This window comes from Lithobates pipiens, unplaced genomic scaffold, assembly GCF_037356315.1.
Source record: "Lithobates pipiens isolate NorthernLeopardFrog02 unplaced genomic scaffold, aLitPip1_a1.2 Scaffold_28, whole genome shotgun sequence".
NCBI lineage: Eukaryota > Metazoa > Chordata > Amphibia > Anura > Ranidae > Lithobates > Lithobates pipiens.
In genome coordinates, this window is record NW_027507789.1 from 639,696 (window position 1) to 656,542 (window position 16,847).

The 16,847-nt window shown below is 45.2% G+C and overlaps 1 protein-coding gene across 2 annotated transcripts in view; it reads left to right on the forward strand.

The window, feature by feature from the left end:
- The first annotated feature begins 1,395 nt into the window (after window positions 1-1,395).
- Window positions 1,396-16,847, forward strand: part of MYOCD (myocardin) — a 38,463-nt gene continuing 23,011 nt past the window's right edge. For both annotated transcript variants that reach the window (XM_077458532.1, XM_077458533.1), the window contains exons 1-3: window positions 1,396-1,467; window positions 8,285-8,446; window positions 14,174-14,352. In XM_077458532.1, the coding sequence (XP_077314658.1) occupies window positions 1,452-1,467; window positions 8,285-8,446; window positions 14,174-14,352 (357 nt within the window). In that variant the 5' untranslated portion in view covers window positions 1,396-1,451. The remainder of the gene's footprint in view (window positions 1,468-8,284; window positions 8,447-14,173; window positions 14,353-16,847) is intronic.

The following is a 16,847-nucleotide window of genomic DNA, read 5'->3' on the forward strand; positions in this document are numbered from 1 at the left end:
GGAACTAAAGGGCCAAACCCAACCCCTGAAAAACAACCCCCCACCATAATCCCCCTCCCCCCACTCCATAATCACCCCTCCTGCTACACCATAATCACCCCTCCCCCCACACCATAATCACCCCTCCCCTCCACCATAATCACCCCACCCCTACACCATAATCACCCCTCCCCCCACACCATAATCACCCCTCCCCCTCCACCATAATCACCCCACCCCTACACCATAATCACCCCTCCCCCCACATCATAATCCCCCCTCCCCTCCACCATGATCACCCCACCCCCTACACCATAATCCCCCCTCCCCCTCCACCATAATCACCCCTCCACCAAATGGTCTGGATCAGTGCCCAAAGCTTTATGTGTTTCAAAATGGGGGAAAAAAAGCCTGAACCCCCCAATCTCATCTCTGGAACGGACCAGGAAGGAGTAGTTGTGTTCTCTTCTCCTCACCTGACCTGAGAAGTTCCTTGTAGGAGGACAATCTGCTTTCTTGGTCAGGAGTGAGGAAGCGGCTTGTCTGGCGGGAGGGGAGATGGAGCGCTATCTGCTAGACATCAATCCTTACAGAATGGGCGGTCGGACGCTCGGCGCTGAATTGAACCTTTTCACCGAACGGCAGGAAATCTTCTGAGTCAGACTCACTAATCATAATATTCCAACTCCTGTTTTTCGAATCAGAGGATTCGGTGAGGTCAGAGAAGAAACCGGAGAGCCTGAAATTGTGGTGCAGAACGTCTGCGGATCTCATGAGGTCGTACCTGCGCTTCGTTTTGTATCAGTTTACAAAGGCGACTTTAACCCTCTTCGATCGCCTCCGTCTCTACGCTGAATTTTACAATGAAATCGAGTTTTCATGCAATTATGTTGTTTGATCTGTTTCTTTACTATTAAGAATTTTTGGTCTCAAATAAAAAAAAAATATATAAAAAATTGTCAACAACAACATGTTGGGGGAAAAAACAAAACACTCAAAACATTTTGAAAAAAAAATGATTAGGTTTTACCTGTGTGAGAATTGTGAGATCGATGCCGGATGAGAAGACCTGGCTCACTGGTGTTTGGTTGAGTTGAGGTTTAGACTCTGTAGGTCTCTCATGTATATTTGGAGAGGGATTCACATACTTTTGGCTGCATAGATCGGTGTTATGGGGAGCTGTACACAAAACATTTGGCCTTCATTTCTACTGGATAATTGTTTATGGAATCAGAAAACCCTAAACTATATTCATATATAATTTTCACCGTATTCCACACATCGCTGTCCGTATATAAAACATTTTGTTCCCAGACAGCACAGAAGAGGAATGTGTTTAATTTATAGACCTCCCCACCCCCTGCTGGGACCGGCCGGTACTTTACTGACGTTTTGCAATCATTTCTCTGTAGGGTGAGGATTATTTGAAGCACAAGGTCCGGAGCAGAGCGGAAAAGTCTGATCTGACAAACATGCATCTTCTACAAGGTGAGCTGCTCAGCCATAGAAGATATCCTTCATAAGAGCTTAAAGGAAATGTGTTTTGTTTTTATATGTTGCATATTATTATACCTTCATAATGTTGTGGTCATTTGCAGTCCACATGGATTGCAGAGTAAGTTTAAAAGCATAGATGGTTTTGTATACTTTAGTTTTGGATGGAGTAAGAAAGGGTTAAAACTCCTCTGGTATATTATCCTTTTTGCTGTCTGTCCCCAAAAATGTACCTTCCTTTACCTACATCCATCTGAACTTCCTGTCTTGGACAAATAACAGGAAATAAGTTGAAACTTCTCTAAAATGATGGTTGGGACACAACCTATCCAATCACTAGAGACCAGTGACATCACCGAGACCCTTCATATTCATGAGAACACAGCCTATCCAATCACTAGAGACCAGTGACATCACCGAGACCCTTCATATTCATGAGAACACAGCCTATCCATCACTACAGACCAGTGACATCACCGAGACCCTTCATATTCATGAGAACACAGCCTATCCAATCACTAGAGACCAGTGACATCACCGAGACCCTTCATATTCATGAGAACACAGCCTATCCAATCACTAGAGACCAGTGACACCACCGAGACCCTTCATATTCATGAGAACACAGCCTATCCAATCACTAGAGACCAGTGACATCACCGAGACCCTTCATATTCATGAGAACACAGCCTATCCAATCACTAGAGACCAGTGACACCACCGAGACCCTTCATATTCATGAGAACACAGCCTATCCAATCACTAGAGACCAGTGACATCACCGAGACCCTTCATATTCATGAGAACACAGCCTATTCAATCACTAGAGACCAGTGACATCACAAGACCCTTCATATTCATGAGAACACAGCCTATCCAATCACTAGAGACCAGTGACATCACCGAGACCCTTCATATTCATGAGAACACAGCCTATCCAATCACTAGAGACCAGTGACATCACCGAGACCCTTCATATTCATGAGAACACAGCCTATCCAATCACTAGAGACCAGTGACACCACCGAGACCCTTCATATTCATGAGAACACAGCCTATCCAATCACTAGAGACCAGTGACATCACCGAGACCCTTCATATTCATGAGAACACAGCCTATCCAATCACTAGAGACCAGTGACATCACAAGACCCTTCATATTCATGAGAACACAGCCTATCCAATCACTAGAGACCAGTGACATCACCGAGACCCTTCATATTCATGAGAACACAGCCTATCCAATCACTAGAGACCAGTGACATCACCGAGACCCTTCATATTCATGAGAACACAGCCTATCCAATCACTAGAGACCAGTGACATCACCGAGACCCTTCATATTCATGAGAACACAGCCTATCCAATCACTAGAGACCAGTGACATCACCGAGACCCTTCATATTCATGAGAACACAGCCTATCCAATCACTAGAGACCAGTGACATCACCGAGACCCTTCATATTCATGAGAACACAGCCTATCCAATCACTAGAGACCAGTGACACCACCGAGACCCTTCATATTCATGAGAACACAGCCTATCCAATCACTAGAGACCAGTGACATCACCGAGACCCTTCATATTCATGAGAACACAGCCTATCCAATCACTAGAGACCAGTGACATCACAAGACCCTTCATATTCATGAGAACACAGCCTATCCAATCACTAGAGACCAGTGACATCACCGAGACCCTTCATATTCATGAGAACACAGCCTATCCAATCACTAGAGACCAGTGACATCACAAGACCCTTCATATTCATGAGAACACAGCCTATCCAATCACTAGAGACCAGTGACATCACCGAGACCCTTCATATTCATGAGAACACAGCCTATCCAATCACTAGAGACCAGTGACATCACCGAGACCCTTCATATTCATGAGAACACAGCCTATCCAATCACTAGAGACCAGTGACATCACCGAGACCCTTCATATTCATGAGAACACAGCCTATCCAATCACTAGAGACCAGTGACATCACCGAGACCCTTCATATTCATGAGAACACAGCCTATCCAATCACTAGAGACCAGTGACATCACCGAGACCCTTCATATTCATGAGAACACAGCCTATCCAATCACTAGAGACCAGTGACATCACCGAGACCCTTCATATTCATGAGAACACAGCCTATCCAATCACTAGAGACCAGTGACATCACCGAGACCCTTCATATTCATGAGAACACAGCCTATCCAATCACTAGAGACCAGTGACATCACCGAGACCCTTCATATTCATGAGAACACAGCCTATCCAATCACTATAGACCAGTGACATCACAGAGACCCTTCATATTCATGAGAACACAGCCTATCCAATCACTAGAGACCAGTGACATCACCGAGACCCTTCATATTCATGAGAACACAGCCTATCCAATCACTAGAGACCAGTGACATCACCGAGACCCTTCATATTCATGAGAACAGCCTATCCAATCACTAGAGACCAGTGACATCACTGAGACCCTTCATATCCATGAGAACAGCCTATCCAATCACTAGAGACCAGTGACATCACAAGACCCTTCCTATTCATGAGAACACAGCCTATCCAATCACTAGAGACCAGTGACATCACCGAGACCCTTCATATTCATGAGAACACAGCCTATCCAATCACTAGAGACCAGTGACATCACCGAGACCCTTCATATTCATGAGAACACAGCCTATCCAATCACTAGAGACCAGTGACATCACTGAGACCCTTCATATTCATGAGAACACAGCCTATCCATCACTACAGACCAGTGACATCACCGAGACCCTTCATATTCATGAGAACACAGCCTATCCAATCACTAGAGACCAGTGACATCACCGAGACCCTTCATATTCATGAGAACACAGCCTATCCAATCACTAGAGACCAGTGACATCACCGAGACCCTTCATATTCATGAGAACACAGCCTATCCAATCACTAGAGACCAGTGACATCACCGAGACCCTTCATATTCATGAGAACACAGCCTATCCAATCACTAGAGACCAGTGACATCACCGAGACCCTTCATATTCATGAGAACACAGCCTATCCAATCACTATAGACCAGTGACATCACAGAGACCCTTCATATTCATGAGAACACAGCCTATCCAATCACTAGAGACCAGTGACATCACCGAGACCCTTCATATTCATGAGAACACAGCCTATCCAATCACTAGAGACCAGTGACATCACCGAGACCCTTCATATTCATGAGAACAGCCTATCCAATCACTAGAGACCAGTGACATCACTGAGACCCTTCATATCCATGAGAACAGCCTATCCAATCACTAGAGACCAGTGACATCACAAGACCCTTCCTATTCATGAGAACACAGCCTATCCAATCACTAGAGACCAGTGACATCACCGAGACCCTTCATATTCATGAGAACACAGCCTATCCAATCACTAGAGACCAGTGACATCACCGAGACCCTTCATATTCATGAGAACACAGCCTATCCAATCACTAGAGACCAGTGACATCACCGAGACCCTTCATATTCATGAGAACACAGCCTATCCAATCACTAGAGACCAGTGACATCACCGAGACCCTTCATATTCATGAGAACACAGCCTATCCATCACTACAGACCAGTGACATCACCGAGACCCTTCATATTCATGAGAACACAGCCTATCCAATCACTAGAGACCAGTGACATCACCGAGACCCTTCATATTCATGAGAACACAGCCTATCCAATCACTAGAGACCAGTGACATCACCGAGACCCTTCATATTCATGAGAACACAGCCTATCCAATCACTAGAGACCAGTGACATCACCGAGACCCTTCATATTCATGAGAACACAGCCTATCCAATCACTAGAGACCAGTGACATCACCGAGACCCTTCATATTCATGAGAACACAGCCTATCCAATCACTAGAGACCAGTGACATCACCGAGACCCTTCATATTCATGAGAACACAGCCTATCCAATCACTAGAGACCAGTGACATCACCGAGACCCTTCATATTCATGAGAACACAGCCTATCCAATCACTAGAGACCAGTGACATCACCGAGACCCTTCATATTCATGAGAACACAGCCTATCCAATCACTAGAGACCAGTGACATCACCGAGACCCTTCATATTCATGAGAACACAGCCTATCCAATCACTATAGACCAGTGACATCACAGAGACCCTTCATATTCATGAGAACACAGCCTATCCAATCACTAGAGACCAGTGACATCACCGAGACCCTTCATATTCATGAGAACACAGCCTATCCAATCACTAGAGACCAGTGACATCACCGAGACCCTTCATATTCATGAGAACAGCCTATCCAATCACTAGAGACCAGTGACATCACTGAGACCTTCATATTCATGAGAACACAGCCTATCCAATCACTAGAGACCAGTGACATCACCGAGACCCTTCATATTCATGAGAACACAGCCTATCCAATCACTAGAGACCAGTGACATCACCGAGACCCTTCATATTCATGAGAACAGCCTATCCAATCACTAGAGACCAGTGACATCACTGAGACCTTCATATCCATGAGAACAGCCTATCCAATCACTAGAGACCAGTGACATCACAAGACCCTTCCTATTCATGAGAACACAGCCTATCCAATCACTAGAGACCAGTGACATCACCGAGACCCTTCATATTCATGAGAACACAGCCTATCCAATCACTAGAGACCAGTGACATCACCGAGACCCTTCATATTCATGAGAACACAGCCTATCCAATCACTAGAGACCAGTGACATCACAGAGACCCTTCATATTCATGAGAACACAGCCTATCCAATCACTAGAGACCAGTGACATCACCGAGACCCTTCATATTCATGAGAACACAGCCTATCCAATCACTAGAGACCAGTGACATCACGAGACCCTTCATATTCATGAGAACACAGCCTATCCAATCACTAGAGACCAGTGACATCACCGAGACCCTTCATATTCATGAGAACACAGCCTATCCAATCACTAGAGACCAGTGACATCACCGAGACCCTTCATATTCATGAGAACACAGCCTATCCAATCACTAGAGACCAGTGACATCACCGAGACCCTTCATATTCATGAGAACACAGCCTATCCATCACTACAGACCAGTGACATCACCGAGACCCTTCATATTCATGAGAACACAGCCTATCCAATCACTAGAGACCAGTGACATCACCGAGACCCTTCATATTCATGAGAACACAGCCTATCCAATCACTAGAGACCAGTGACATCACCGAGACCCTTCATATTCATGAGAACACAGCCTATCCAATCACTAGAGACCAGTGACATCACCGAGACCCTTCATATTCATGAGAACACAGCCTATCCAATCACTAGAGACCAGTGACATCACCGAGACCCTTCATATTCATGAGAACACAGCCTATCCAATCACTATAGACCAGTGACATCACAGAGACCCTTCATATTCATGAGAACACAGCCTATCCAATCACTAGAGACCAGTGACATCACCGAGACCCTTCATATTCATGAGAACACAGCCTATCCAATCACTAGAGACCAGTGACATCACCGAGACCCTTCATATTCATGAGAACAGCCTATCCAATCACTAGAGACCAGTGACATCACTGAGACCCTTCATATCCATGAGAACAGCCTATCCAATCACTAGAGACCAGTGACATCACAAGACCCTTCCTATTCATGAGAACACAGCCTATCCAATCACTAGAGACCAGTGACATCACCGAGACCCTTCATATTCATGAGAACACAGCCTATCCAATCACTAGAAACCAGTGACATCACCGAGACCCTTCATATTCATGAGAACACAGCCTATCCAATCACTAGAGACCAGTGACATCACCGAGACCATTCATATTCATGAGAACACAGCCTATCCAATCACTAGAGACCAGTGACATCACGAGACCCTTCATATTCATGAGAACACAGCCTATCCAATCACTAGAGACCAGTGACATCACCGAGACCCTTCATATTCATGAGAACACAGCCTATCCAATCACTAGAGACCAGTGACATCACCGAGACCCTTCATATTCATGAGAACACAGCCTATCCAATCACTAGAGACCAGTGACATCACCGAGACCCTTCATATTCATGAGAACACAGCCTATCCAATCACTATAGACCAGTGACATCACAGAGACCCTTCATATTCATGAGAACACAGCCTATCCAATCACTAGAGACCAGTGACATCACCGAGACCCTTCATATTCATGAGAACACAGCCTATCCAATCACTAGAGACCAGTGACATCACCGAGACCCTTCATATTCATGAGAACACAGCCTATCCAATCACTAGAGACCAGTGACATCACCGAGACCCTTCATATTCATGAGAACACAGGCTATCCAATCACTAGAGACCAGTGACATCACCGAGACCCTTCATATTCATGAGAACACAGCCTATCCAATCACTAGAGACCAGTGACATCACAGAGACCCTTCATATTCATGAGAACACAGCCTATCCAATCACTAGAGACCAGTGACATCACAGAGACCCTTCATATTCATGAGAACACAGCCTATCCAATCACTAGAGACCAGTGACATCACCAAGACCTTTACTGTATGGGTGAATTATAATCTACTTTTCTAAGAGACCAGATTTGATTAAAATGGAATTTGTAGCACTGAATATATGAGAAAGTCTCAGTTTTTTCTTCCACTTAAAAACAAATACAAAAAAACATTTCTTATGCTACAATGTTCATTTTTCGTAAACTCTTCCTCTGAGAATAACAAGCGTTTCCTGCATGTAGATTCATCTAGTGAGGGATCGGCACAAACTGCCCAAATTAAATTAAAAAGGACCCGCCTTGCAGATGACCTGAATGAAAGGATTGCCCTCAGGCCGGGTCCTCTAGAACTGGTGGAAAAGAACATCATTCCTCTTGAATCTACTGTGAAAGAAGCCATGAAAGGTGGGACATTTTTATTTTTTATATCATCAAACCTATATGAGCTTGTTGGATATCCTATTCCAAAACCAGGACCATTACTTACCCCCCCCCCCCCTCCCCCATTCCTTTGTGGCTTTTACATCCTTTACTTTTCTGGGAATGACTTTCTTCAAGGTTGTGAAATGCATTTGTGGAATTTGTACCAATTTTGGCAAAAGACCTTTTATGAAGTCGGGTACTGAAGAGAAAATCCACATAATGTATGTAGATGTCTTCGGTTTTATAAGCTCTCCTGATACAAAGCACATAGACATGGACCAAGACATTATAACTTTTTGTACTTTGATTTAATTTAGTTTTTTCTTAAGCAGGGCCTTTAAATTTACCTAAATGTTTTTGTATAAGGTTTCATATTTGAGTTAAACCATGAGCAACGTTTTGTCAGTAAAGTAGAATCGTTCCAACCTCAGACTGCCATGTACACCTCCTCGGGATTGGTGAAGGTTCTCAAGTCCACAAACCTAAAGAAAAATGGATGTGGCCTCAACCCCTGTGGGCTCAACCCTCTCAGGTTATGAAGTCAGGTACTGGTGTTGGATGACAAGATCCAGACAGTATATTTAGATGCCTTCATTTTTTTTTTCGTAAGCTCTCCTGATACAGAGAACATAGACATGAAGCAAGACATTATAACTAGGCAATCTTAGGAACTTTTTGTACTTCAATTCAATTGTTTTTCCGAGGAAGGCCTTTAAATTGGCCACATTTTCGTGTATAGGGCTTCTGTCAGGTCACCTTGAGGCGAGGTGACAGGTGCACACCGCAGGGATCAGGAGTGCACTGCAAGGTTGTGGACCCTACGGGAGACAGGTCCCACTGGGGTTAGAGCGTAAGATTCCCTGGGGCGTGGAGTCTAAGAGCCAGCAGGTGTTCAACTGGCTCCAGGTTGCGACCCCCAGGGTCCCCCAGCTCACACCAACAGTAGGCAACAGGAGGATAGGGATGGTGAGGGACAAAGCCAAGGTCGGGGCCACAATCAGACAAGAATAGTCGGGGACACGCCAAAAGATCAGGATCACAGGCAAACAGGGATAGTCAAGGACACGCCAAAGTCGGTAACGAAAAACAGTAGAAGAGCACACGGCAGGTAACAGGAAGCTAACACAAAGGAATACACAATGGTTGATCAGCACTGATGGCCTGCAGTGCAAAGGTTAATATAGGGCTCCCTGATAGGGCCTGGGGTGGAGCCATGCTTAGAGGAGAGGTTATAAAAATCACCAGGTGGAAGTGGCTGACCTCTTAGTCTGAACACATGAGGAAAGGTAAGCAAACACAGGAAGATCACTGCATAACCATGACAGCTTCAGAGTGAACCATCAACAACAATTGACAGTAAAATAGAGTCATTCCTCCCAGAATTTTTGGAACCTCAAACTGCCTTGTACACCTCCATATTGGTTAAGGCTCTCAAATTAACATTCTACAGAACTAAAGAAAATGGATATGGGCTCAACCCTCTGAAGATTAACTCCATAAAATAATCGATTGATCGATCTTACAATTACATAATACCAGAAGGTGCTGCAGAGCACCTCAAATCATACAAGGACTTTGTGTACTCATTTTGGATTGTTACTTTTAAACTCTAATGCCGCGTACACACAATCCGAAATCCGGCCAGAAAAAAGACCGATGAGAGCTTTTCATCGGAAAATGCGACCGTGTGTACGCTCCATCGGAATTTAGCTGTCCGAATTTCCACCAGCCAAAAATTGATAGCATGTTCTCGACGGAAAAACTTTCTATCGGTAATTCCGATCGCGTGTACGCAATTTCCGACACGCCAAAAATCACACATGCTCAGATTCAACTATGAGACGGAAGCTATTGGCTACTGGCTATTGAACTTCCTTTTCTAGTCGCGTCGTACATGTTCTACATCACCGCGTTGTAAACTATCGGAATTTGATGTGACCGTGTGTAGGCGAGACAGCTTGAGCCGAATTCCAACGAGAATTCCGATCGCGTGTACGCGGCATAAATTGATGTTAAATATTTCTGCTCCTTATGCTGCAGATAAGTTGCCTAAACCCCGTTGTGAAGTGGAGAAGAGCGAGCCACTTCCATCGATTTCTTTGACTTAGTAGCCACTCGAAATAATTTCTGACCTAGATAGCTTACAATGGAAGACTTAGATCTTGTAGCCAACATTGTAGCTGATATAATTCAACCGTCTAAAGTGAAAAACGCTTGGAATAACATCACACTATTCCTTATTCCCTCTGGGTTTAGTTTTTAAGTCAGATAACAAATATTTCTTCAAACATAATTGGAAAGTAATTTGGGGCTCAGCGTTGCGCGATGCCAACATGACTAGAGATGTGGAGCGCTCGATGGCTCAATGGACTTGGCGCTCCTTTGTAGATTTTTTCACGTTGATAAGTCCAACAATCGGCATTTTTGGGCCCTTCGCTGCATTTCTCACAAAATAATGATTTAAATGCGTCCCTTTGGTATTACATCTTTACTGGTCCAAACCTATAAAACAGGATCATTTGGCTTTAACCTGTTTGCATATAAAATGTTTAGACGCTGCGAAGTGCAGTCGAGTTATTTCTGTAATCTGACTTGAGTGCACAGATCGGAGCCAAAAACCTAATAACTTCCAAACGGCGGGCAGCAAGGTCTAGGTTCTGAGCTGGCACATATCTGAGGGTTGATATCACAGACCCATTTACCAGTTGCCTGTCAGCACTCAAAGCTCCCCATCCATGAGGACAAAATGGAGTCTGGTCCAGGAAGAGGCGGATTATCCAGAGCTTGAGTCACATTACTGCCTGGCATGGTGGTCTGCGCTGCTCTGCTCTGCTCTGCTCTGCGCTGCGCTGCGCTTCTCTGCGCTGCTCTGCGCTGCTCTGCTCTGATCTGATCTGCTCTGCTCTGCACTTCGCTGCTCTGCTCTGCGCTGCTCTGCTCTGCTTTGCTCTGCGCTGCTCTGCTCTGATCTGCTCTGCGCTGCTCTGCTCTGCTCTGCACTGCTCTGCTCTGCTCTGCTCTGCGCTGCTCTGCACTGCTCTGCTTTGCTCTGATCTGCTCTGCTCTGCTCTGCTCTGCGCTGCTCTGCTCTGATCTGCGCTGCTCTGCTCTGCGCTGCTCTGCGCTGCTCTGCTCTGATCTGCTCTGCTCTGCGCTGCTCTGCTCTGATCTGATCTGCTCTGCTCTGCACTTCGCTGCTCTGCTCTGCGCTGCTCTGCTCTGCGCTGCTCTGCTCTGATCTGCTCTGCACTGCTCTGCTTTGCTCTGATCTGCTCTGCTCTGCTCTGCGCTGCTCTGCTCTGATCTGCGCTGCTCTGCTCTGCACTGCTCTGCGCTGCTCTGCTCTGATCTGCTCTGCTCTGCTCTGCTCTGCTCTGCTCTGCGCTGCTCTGCTCTGCTCTGATCTGCTCTGCTCTGCGCTGCTCTGCTCTTCTCTGCTCTGCTTTGCGCTGCTCTGCTCTGCGCTGTGCTGCGATGCTCTGCTCTGCGCTGCGCAGCGCTGCTCTGCTCTGCGCTGCTCTGCTCTGCGCTGCTCTGCTCTGCTTTGCGCTGCTCTGCGCTGCTCTGCGCTGCTCTGCGCTGTGCTGCGCTGCTCTGCTCTGCGCTGCTCTGCTCTGCGCTGCGCTGCTCTGCTCTGCGCTGCTCTGCGATGGGCTTTTAAGTGTTTTAACCAAGTAAGCTAAACCCAGCTTCAAAATGAAGTGCACCTCGAAGTTCCATACACCTTTACAGATCCCCCGAAAAGACGCATTGCAGGAGGTCACACCGCCAGGAAGCCGAAAAACCTTCTTCTGTCTTCTGAACCGAAGATGAGATGGAAAGAGAATTGTGACTCTTTTACTAGAGACGTTCCCCATGGAAAGTGGGCTTTGTTTTGGGTTTGTTCGTTGAGTTAATCATTTTGTTTTGTCATATTTATTAGAACGATTTGTTTAGTGAAGTCGTTTTGCACATTCAGATTTGTTTTGTATAATTCGTTATTTTCAAATCGATTAGAAATTAGAATTTTGGGAGAAGGTTATTTTCATTCTACTCCTATCTTTTCTATTTTATTCTATTCTATTAATTCTATTCTGCTTTATTCTATTCAGCAGCCCAAGTAGCAATCATCTTATTTCACCTTTTATACCGCACTCTATTTATTGCAAAAATGTTTCCATTTCACATTCAAATTCGTTTTCGAATTCTAATTAATTTTTTTAAATTCAGATAATTAATTTATTTTATAATTTATTTCGGATTAGTTGAAATTCATTACTATTGTGATTCAGGAATTTGTGTGCAGCGGAATCTCCCAATAATGAAAATGTCATTTAAAATTGATTTGTAAAAAAAAAAATAAAAAAATTGCAAACATCCGTCTTCTACTCATATTGTGGAAATCACTTTGCAACAAATGATATATTGGGCCTTTACACACATATGATATGAACTTAAGAAAAATATGGTGTACATATTCTCCATGACCAGGCTATTGGTTGCCAGATTTTTTTTCAATATATCAAAATATACACTATATTGTCAGAAGTATTGGGACGCCTGCCTTTACACACACATGACCTCTAATGACCCCCCCAGTCTTAGTCCGGAGGGGTCAATATTGAGTTGGCCCTTTGCAGCTATAACAGCTTCACCTCTTCTGGGAAGGCCATCCACAAGGTTTAGGAGGGTGTCTATGGGAATGTTTGACCATTCTTCCAGAAGAGCATTTGTGAGGTCCGGCACTGATGTTGGATGAGAAGGCCTGGCTTGCAGTCTCCGCTCTAATTCATCCCAAAGGTCTTCTCTTCTGGAAGAATGGTCAAACATTCCCATAGACACCCTCCTAAACCTTGTGGACGGCCTTCCCAGAAGAGGTGAAGCTGTTGTAGCTGCAAAGGGCCAACTCAATATTGAACCCTCCGGACTAAGACTGGGGGGGTCATTACAGGTCATGTGTATAAAGACAGACGTCCCAATACTTCTGACAATATAGTGTCTATTTTGATAATTCAATGATCAATCAAAAACAAAATCTGGCAACCAATAGGCTGGTCATGGAGAATATTTGTACAATATTTTTGCTCATTTGTGAAGAACGGAAGCAAAATAATCGAATTTGCTGATACTTTGCAATTGCTGGAGACGAACCCTCACGGAGGAATATCTTGGGAACGATTCGCTTTAGAAGTCTTATCTGGATCATTTGCACTTGTTTCTGGATCAACAACAATCTGTCCAGTATTAGCAACTATCATTCCTTTTCTCATCGTGTCTCAGAAGCGTCTGATTGGTTGCAGATGCTTTTATTGGCAGTTGCCCTTGTTCTGCATCCAATCGCCCCGTTCCATATGGATGGATTCCAGTTCTTAAGAGCTGCTACCACCATGAAAGGAGCTTTCATCCTTCTAGACACAATTCTATCTTCCCCTACCTGCCTCTTCTATAGACAGGTGAGATATCAGCGTTTGTAGGGGTGTCACTTCTCTGCAGGTGACAAATTCCGAGTATATTATATGGCCAAATGTTTGTGAAGATCCGACCATCACCCCACTATATGGTCAGAAGAGTGTGGAAACCCGTGAGAAGGGTTGAGTTGGGGCAATGCTTGTCTGTAGACACGCTCAAAGCTCTTCATCCAAATAAAGATTTTGGGTTGATTTTTAGGGTTGAACTCTCCTTTACACATCCTCTGCCCCCATAATGTAAGGTTGTTTCTCATTGTTGAAGGCAATGCAGCGAGTTACTCCAAGCCAGTGGACGCCTTCGCCTTTGAGGAAGACAGCAGTGATGAAGGCTTGTCCCCCGACCAAGAGAGAAGCGATGAAACGCAGGGAAACCCATCTTCATCTCCACAAGAGACCAAAACCCAAGACGCCTCCACCTCCCCCGCCTCCGTCCCAACACAGGTAACCCCTCCATTTCATTCTTATTACAAGACAACATTTAGACTTCCTTTACAAAGAGGATATTAACTTTGCATTGCAGTTTTTTAATCTACTAAATCCTCTACTATAAACCAACTATCATCATCACAGGGATAGGTTCATGTGGATTTACGGGACCACTAAATGCACAACTTGAGGTTTTTCCCGGTCCTTTATGCTGTAGGCCAGAGATCTCCAAACTACGGCCCTCCACCTCCCATGAGGCATTGTAAAACATTCACAGACATGACTGGGCATGATGGGAATTGTAGTTCCTGAACAACTGGTGGGCCGTAGTTTGGAGACCCCTGCAGCGTATGAAAATGGATCTGGTTTCACACAGACATGGGCAAAGTTCAGTAGATCTGGGAATGGTTTCCTCAAAGTCAAAGAACAAGAATTTGCGTCTTCCTGATGTGTTTTTATTGTGGTATTTTTTAAATTCCTTAGGAAGTATTCGCATTGCATTCGAGGTCTTCTGTCCCGATATAAGAATGTATCTATGAGTTGGTTTCTAGGGGTTTTGGACTTAATCATGCATTGGAATTCAGTTCTTTAGTGTGAGCTGTATGGGGAACACAATCGGGATTGGGTTTAGACGATTGACTAGCTTTCTTTCTCTCTCTCGGGCCAGCTTGGCCATAACTGTTCCTAATGACCACCCCGTCTCCATCTTGTTCCTAGTGACCACCCCGTCTCCATCTTGTTCCTAATGACCACCCCGTCTCCATCTTGTTCCTAATGACCACCCCGTCTCCATCTTGTTCCTAATGACCATCCCGTCTCCATCTTGTTCCTAATAACCACCCCGTCTCCATCTTGTTCCTAATAACCACCCCGTCTCCATCTTGTTCCTAGTGACCACCCCGTCTCCATCTTGTTCCTAGTGACCACCCCGTCTCCATCTTGTTCCTAATGACCATCCCGTCTCCATCTTGTTCCTAGTGACCACCCCGTCTCCATCTTGTTCCTAATGACCACCCCGTCTCCATCTTGTTCCTAGTGACCATCCCGTCTCCATCTTGTTCCTAGTGACCACCCCGTCTCCATCTTGTTCCTAGTGACCACCCCATCTCCATCTTGTTCCTAATGACCACCCCGTCTCCATCTTGTTCCTAATGACCACCCCATCTCCATCTTGTTCCTAATGACCACCCCGTCTCCATCTTGTTCCTAATGACCACCCCATCTCCATCTTGTTCCTAGTGACCACCCCGTCTCCATCTTGTTCCTAGTGACCACCCCGTCTCCATCTTGTTCCTAATGACCACCCCGTCTCCATCTTGTTCCTAGTGACCACCCCGTCTCCATCTTGTTCCTAATGACCACCCCGTCTCCATCTTGTTCCTAATGACCACCCCGTCTCCATCTTGTTCCTAGTGACCACCCCGTCTCCATCTTGTTCCTAATGACCACCCCATCTCCATCTTGTTCCTAATGACCACCCCGTCTCCATCTTGTTCCTAATGACCACCCAGTCTCCATCTTGTTCCTAGTGACCACCCCGTCTCCATCTTGTTCCTAATGACCACCCCGTCTCCATCTTGTTCCTAGTGACCACCCCGTCTCCATCTTGTTCCTAGTGACCACCCCATCTCCATCTTGTTCCTAATGACCACCCCGTCTCCATCTTGTTCCTAATGACCACCCCGTCTCCATCTTCTATAATCCCACTTGACACTTTTCTATCTCTTCTTTTGGTTTCACCTCCATTACTTTCTCAATTGACAAAATTGGGTGGGGCAAACCTAGAGAAAAAGGCAAGTAACCCTCTCAACCTATCAACAAGCATTTCAATGGCAGTAGAGACCAAAACCCAATGGACCTTTTTTTTTCTTTACAAGGAATATCATATCAGCGTCCTTCTAAATCTGATTTGAAGTCGTGTATTCCTCATACTACTTCTATTTAGTGCAGATGGAACATCGGGAGGCTGCTTGGAGGCCTTCTCCATAATCACTTCTCCCCTCCTGAGATCCACTATTAATCTTTTCTGATGTAACCAAACTGACATAAACCGTTAGATCGGCGTTGTGTTTGATGGTGTGATGGACGGCTGAAGGCTTCGTCTTTAGCTTTGCTTAGTTTAATAATTTGTAAAGTCAATAAGTCCTATTAAAGAGTTCACCGAGAAATCTGCACATCTCTTGGATTAGAATGTCAGGAAAGCGCTGACATTACGCAGCTCCAGCGAAGGTTCCATCTTCTCCTTGTTCTTCAGATGATAGCGCCGCTCTGTGTAGGGTATCCGGGGGATTGTTATCCCACAAATGACAGATCTTTGGCCGGGGCCTCCAAAGCTTCATTCCTGTGTCTATGTTACACAGTGTACTTGGCATGGCGGCCCTTCATTTTCCAGGCAATGAGGGCAAATGGCCAAAGTATTGTCTGCACGGTGTGTCTAATAGTGAAAGGAGGCTTATGAAATACGATTGGTCTCCAAGGCTTGCAGGTTGCACCGCACTCACGATCGAGCG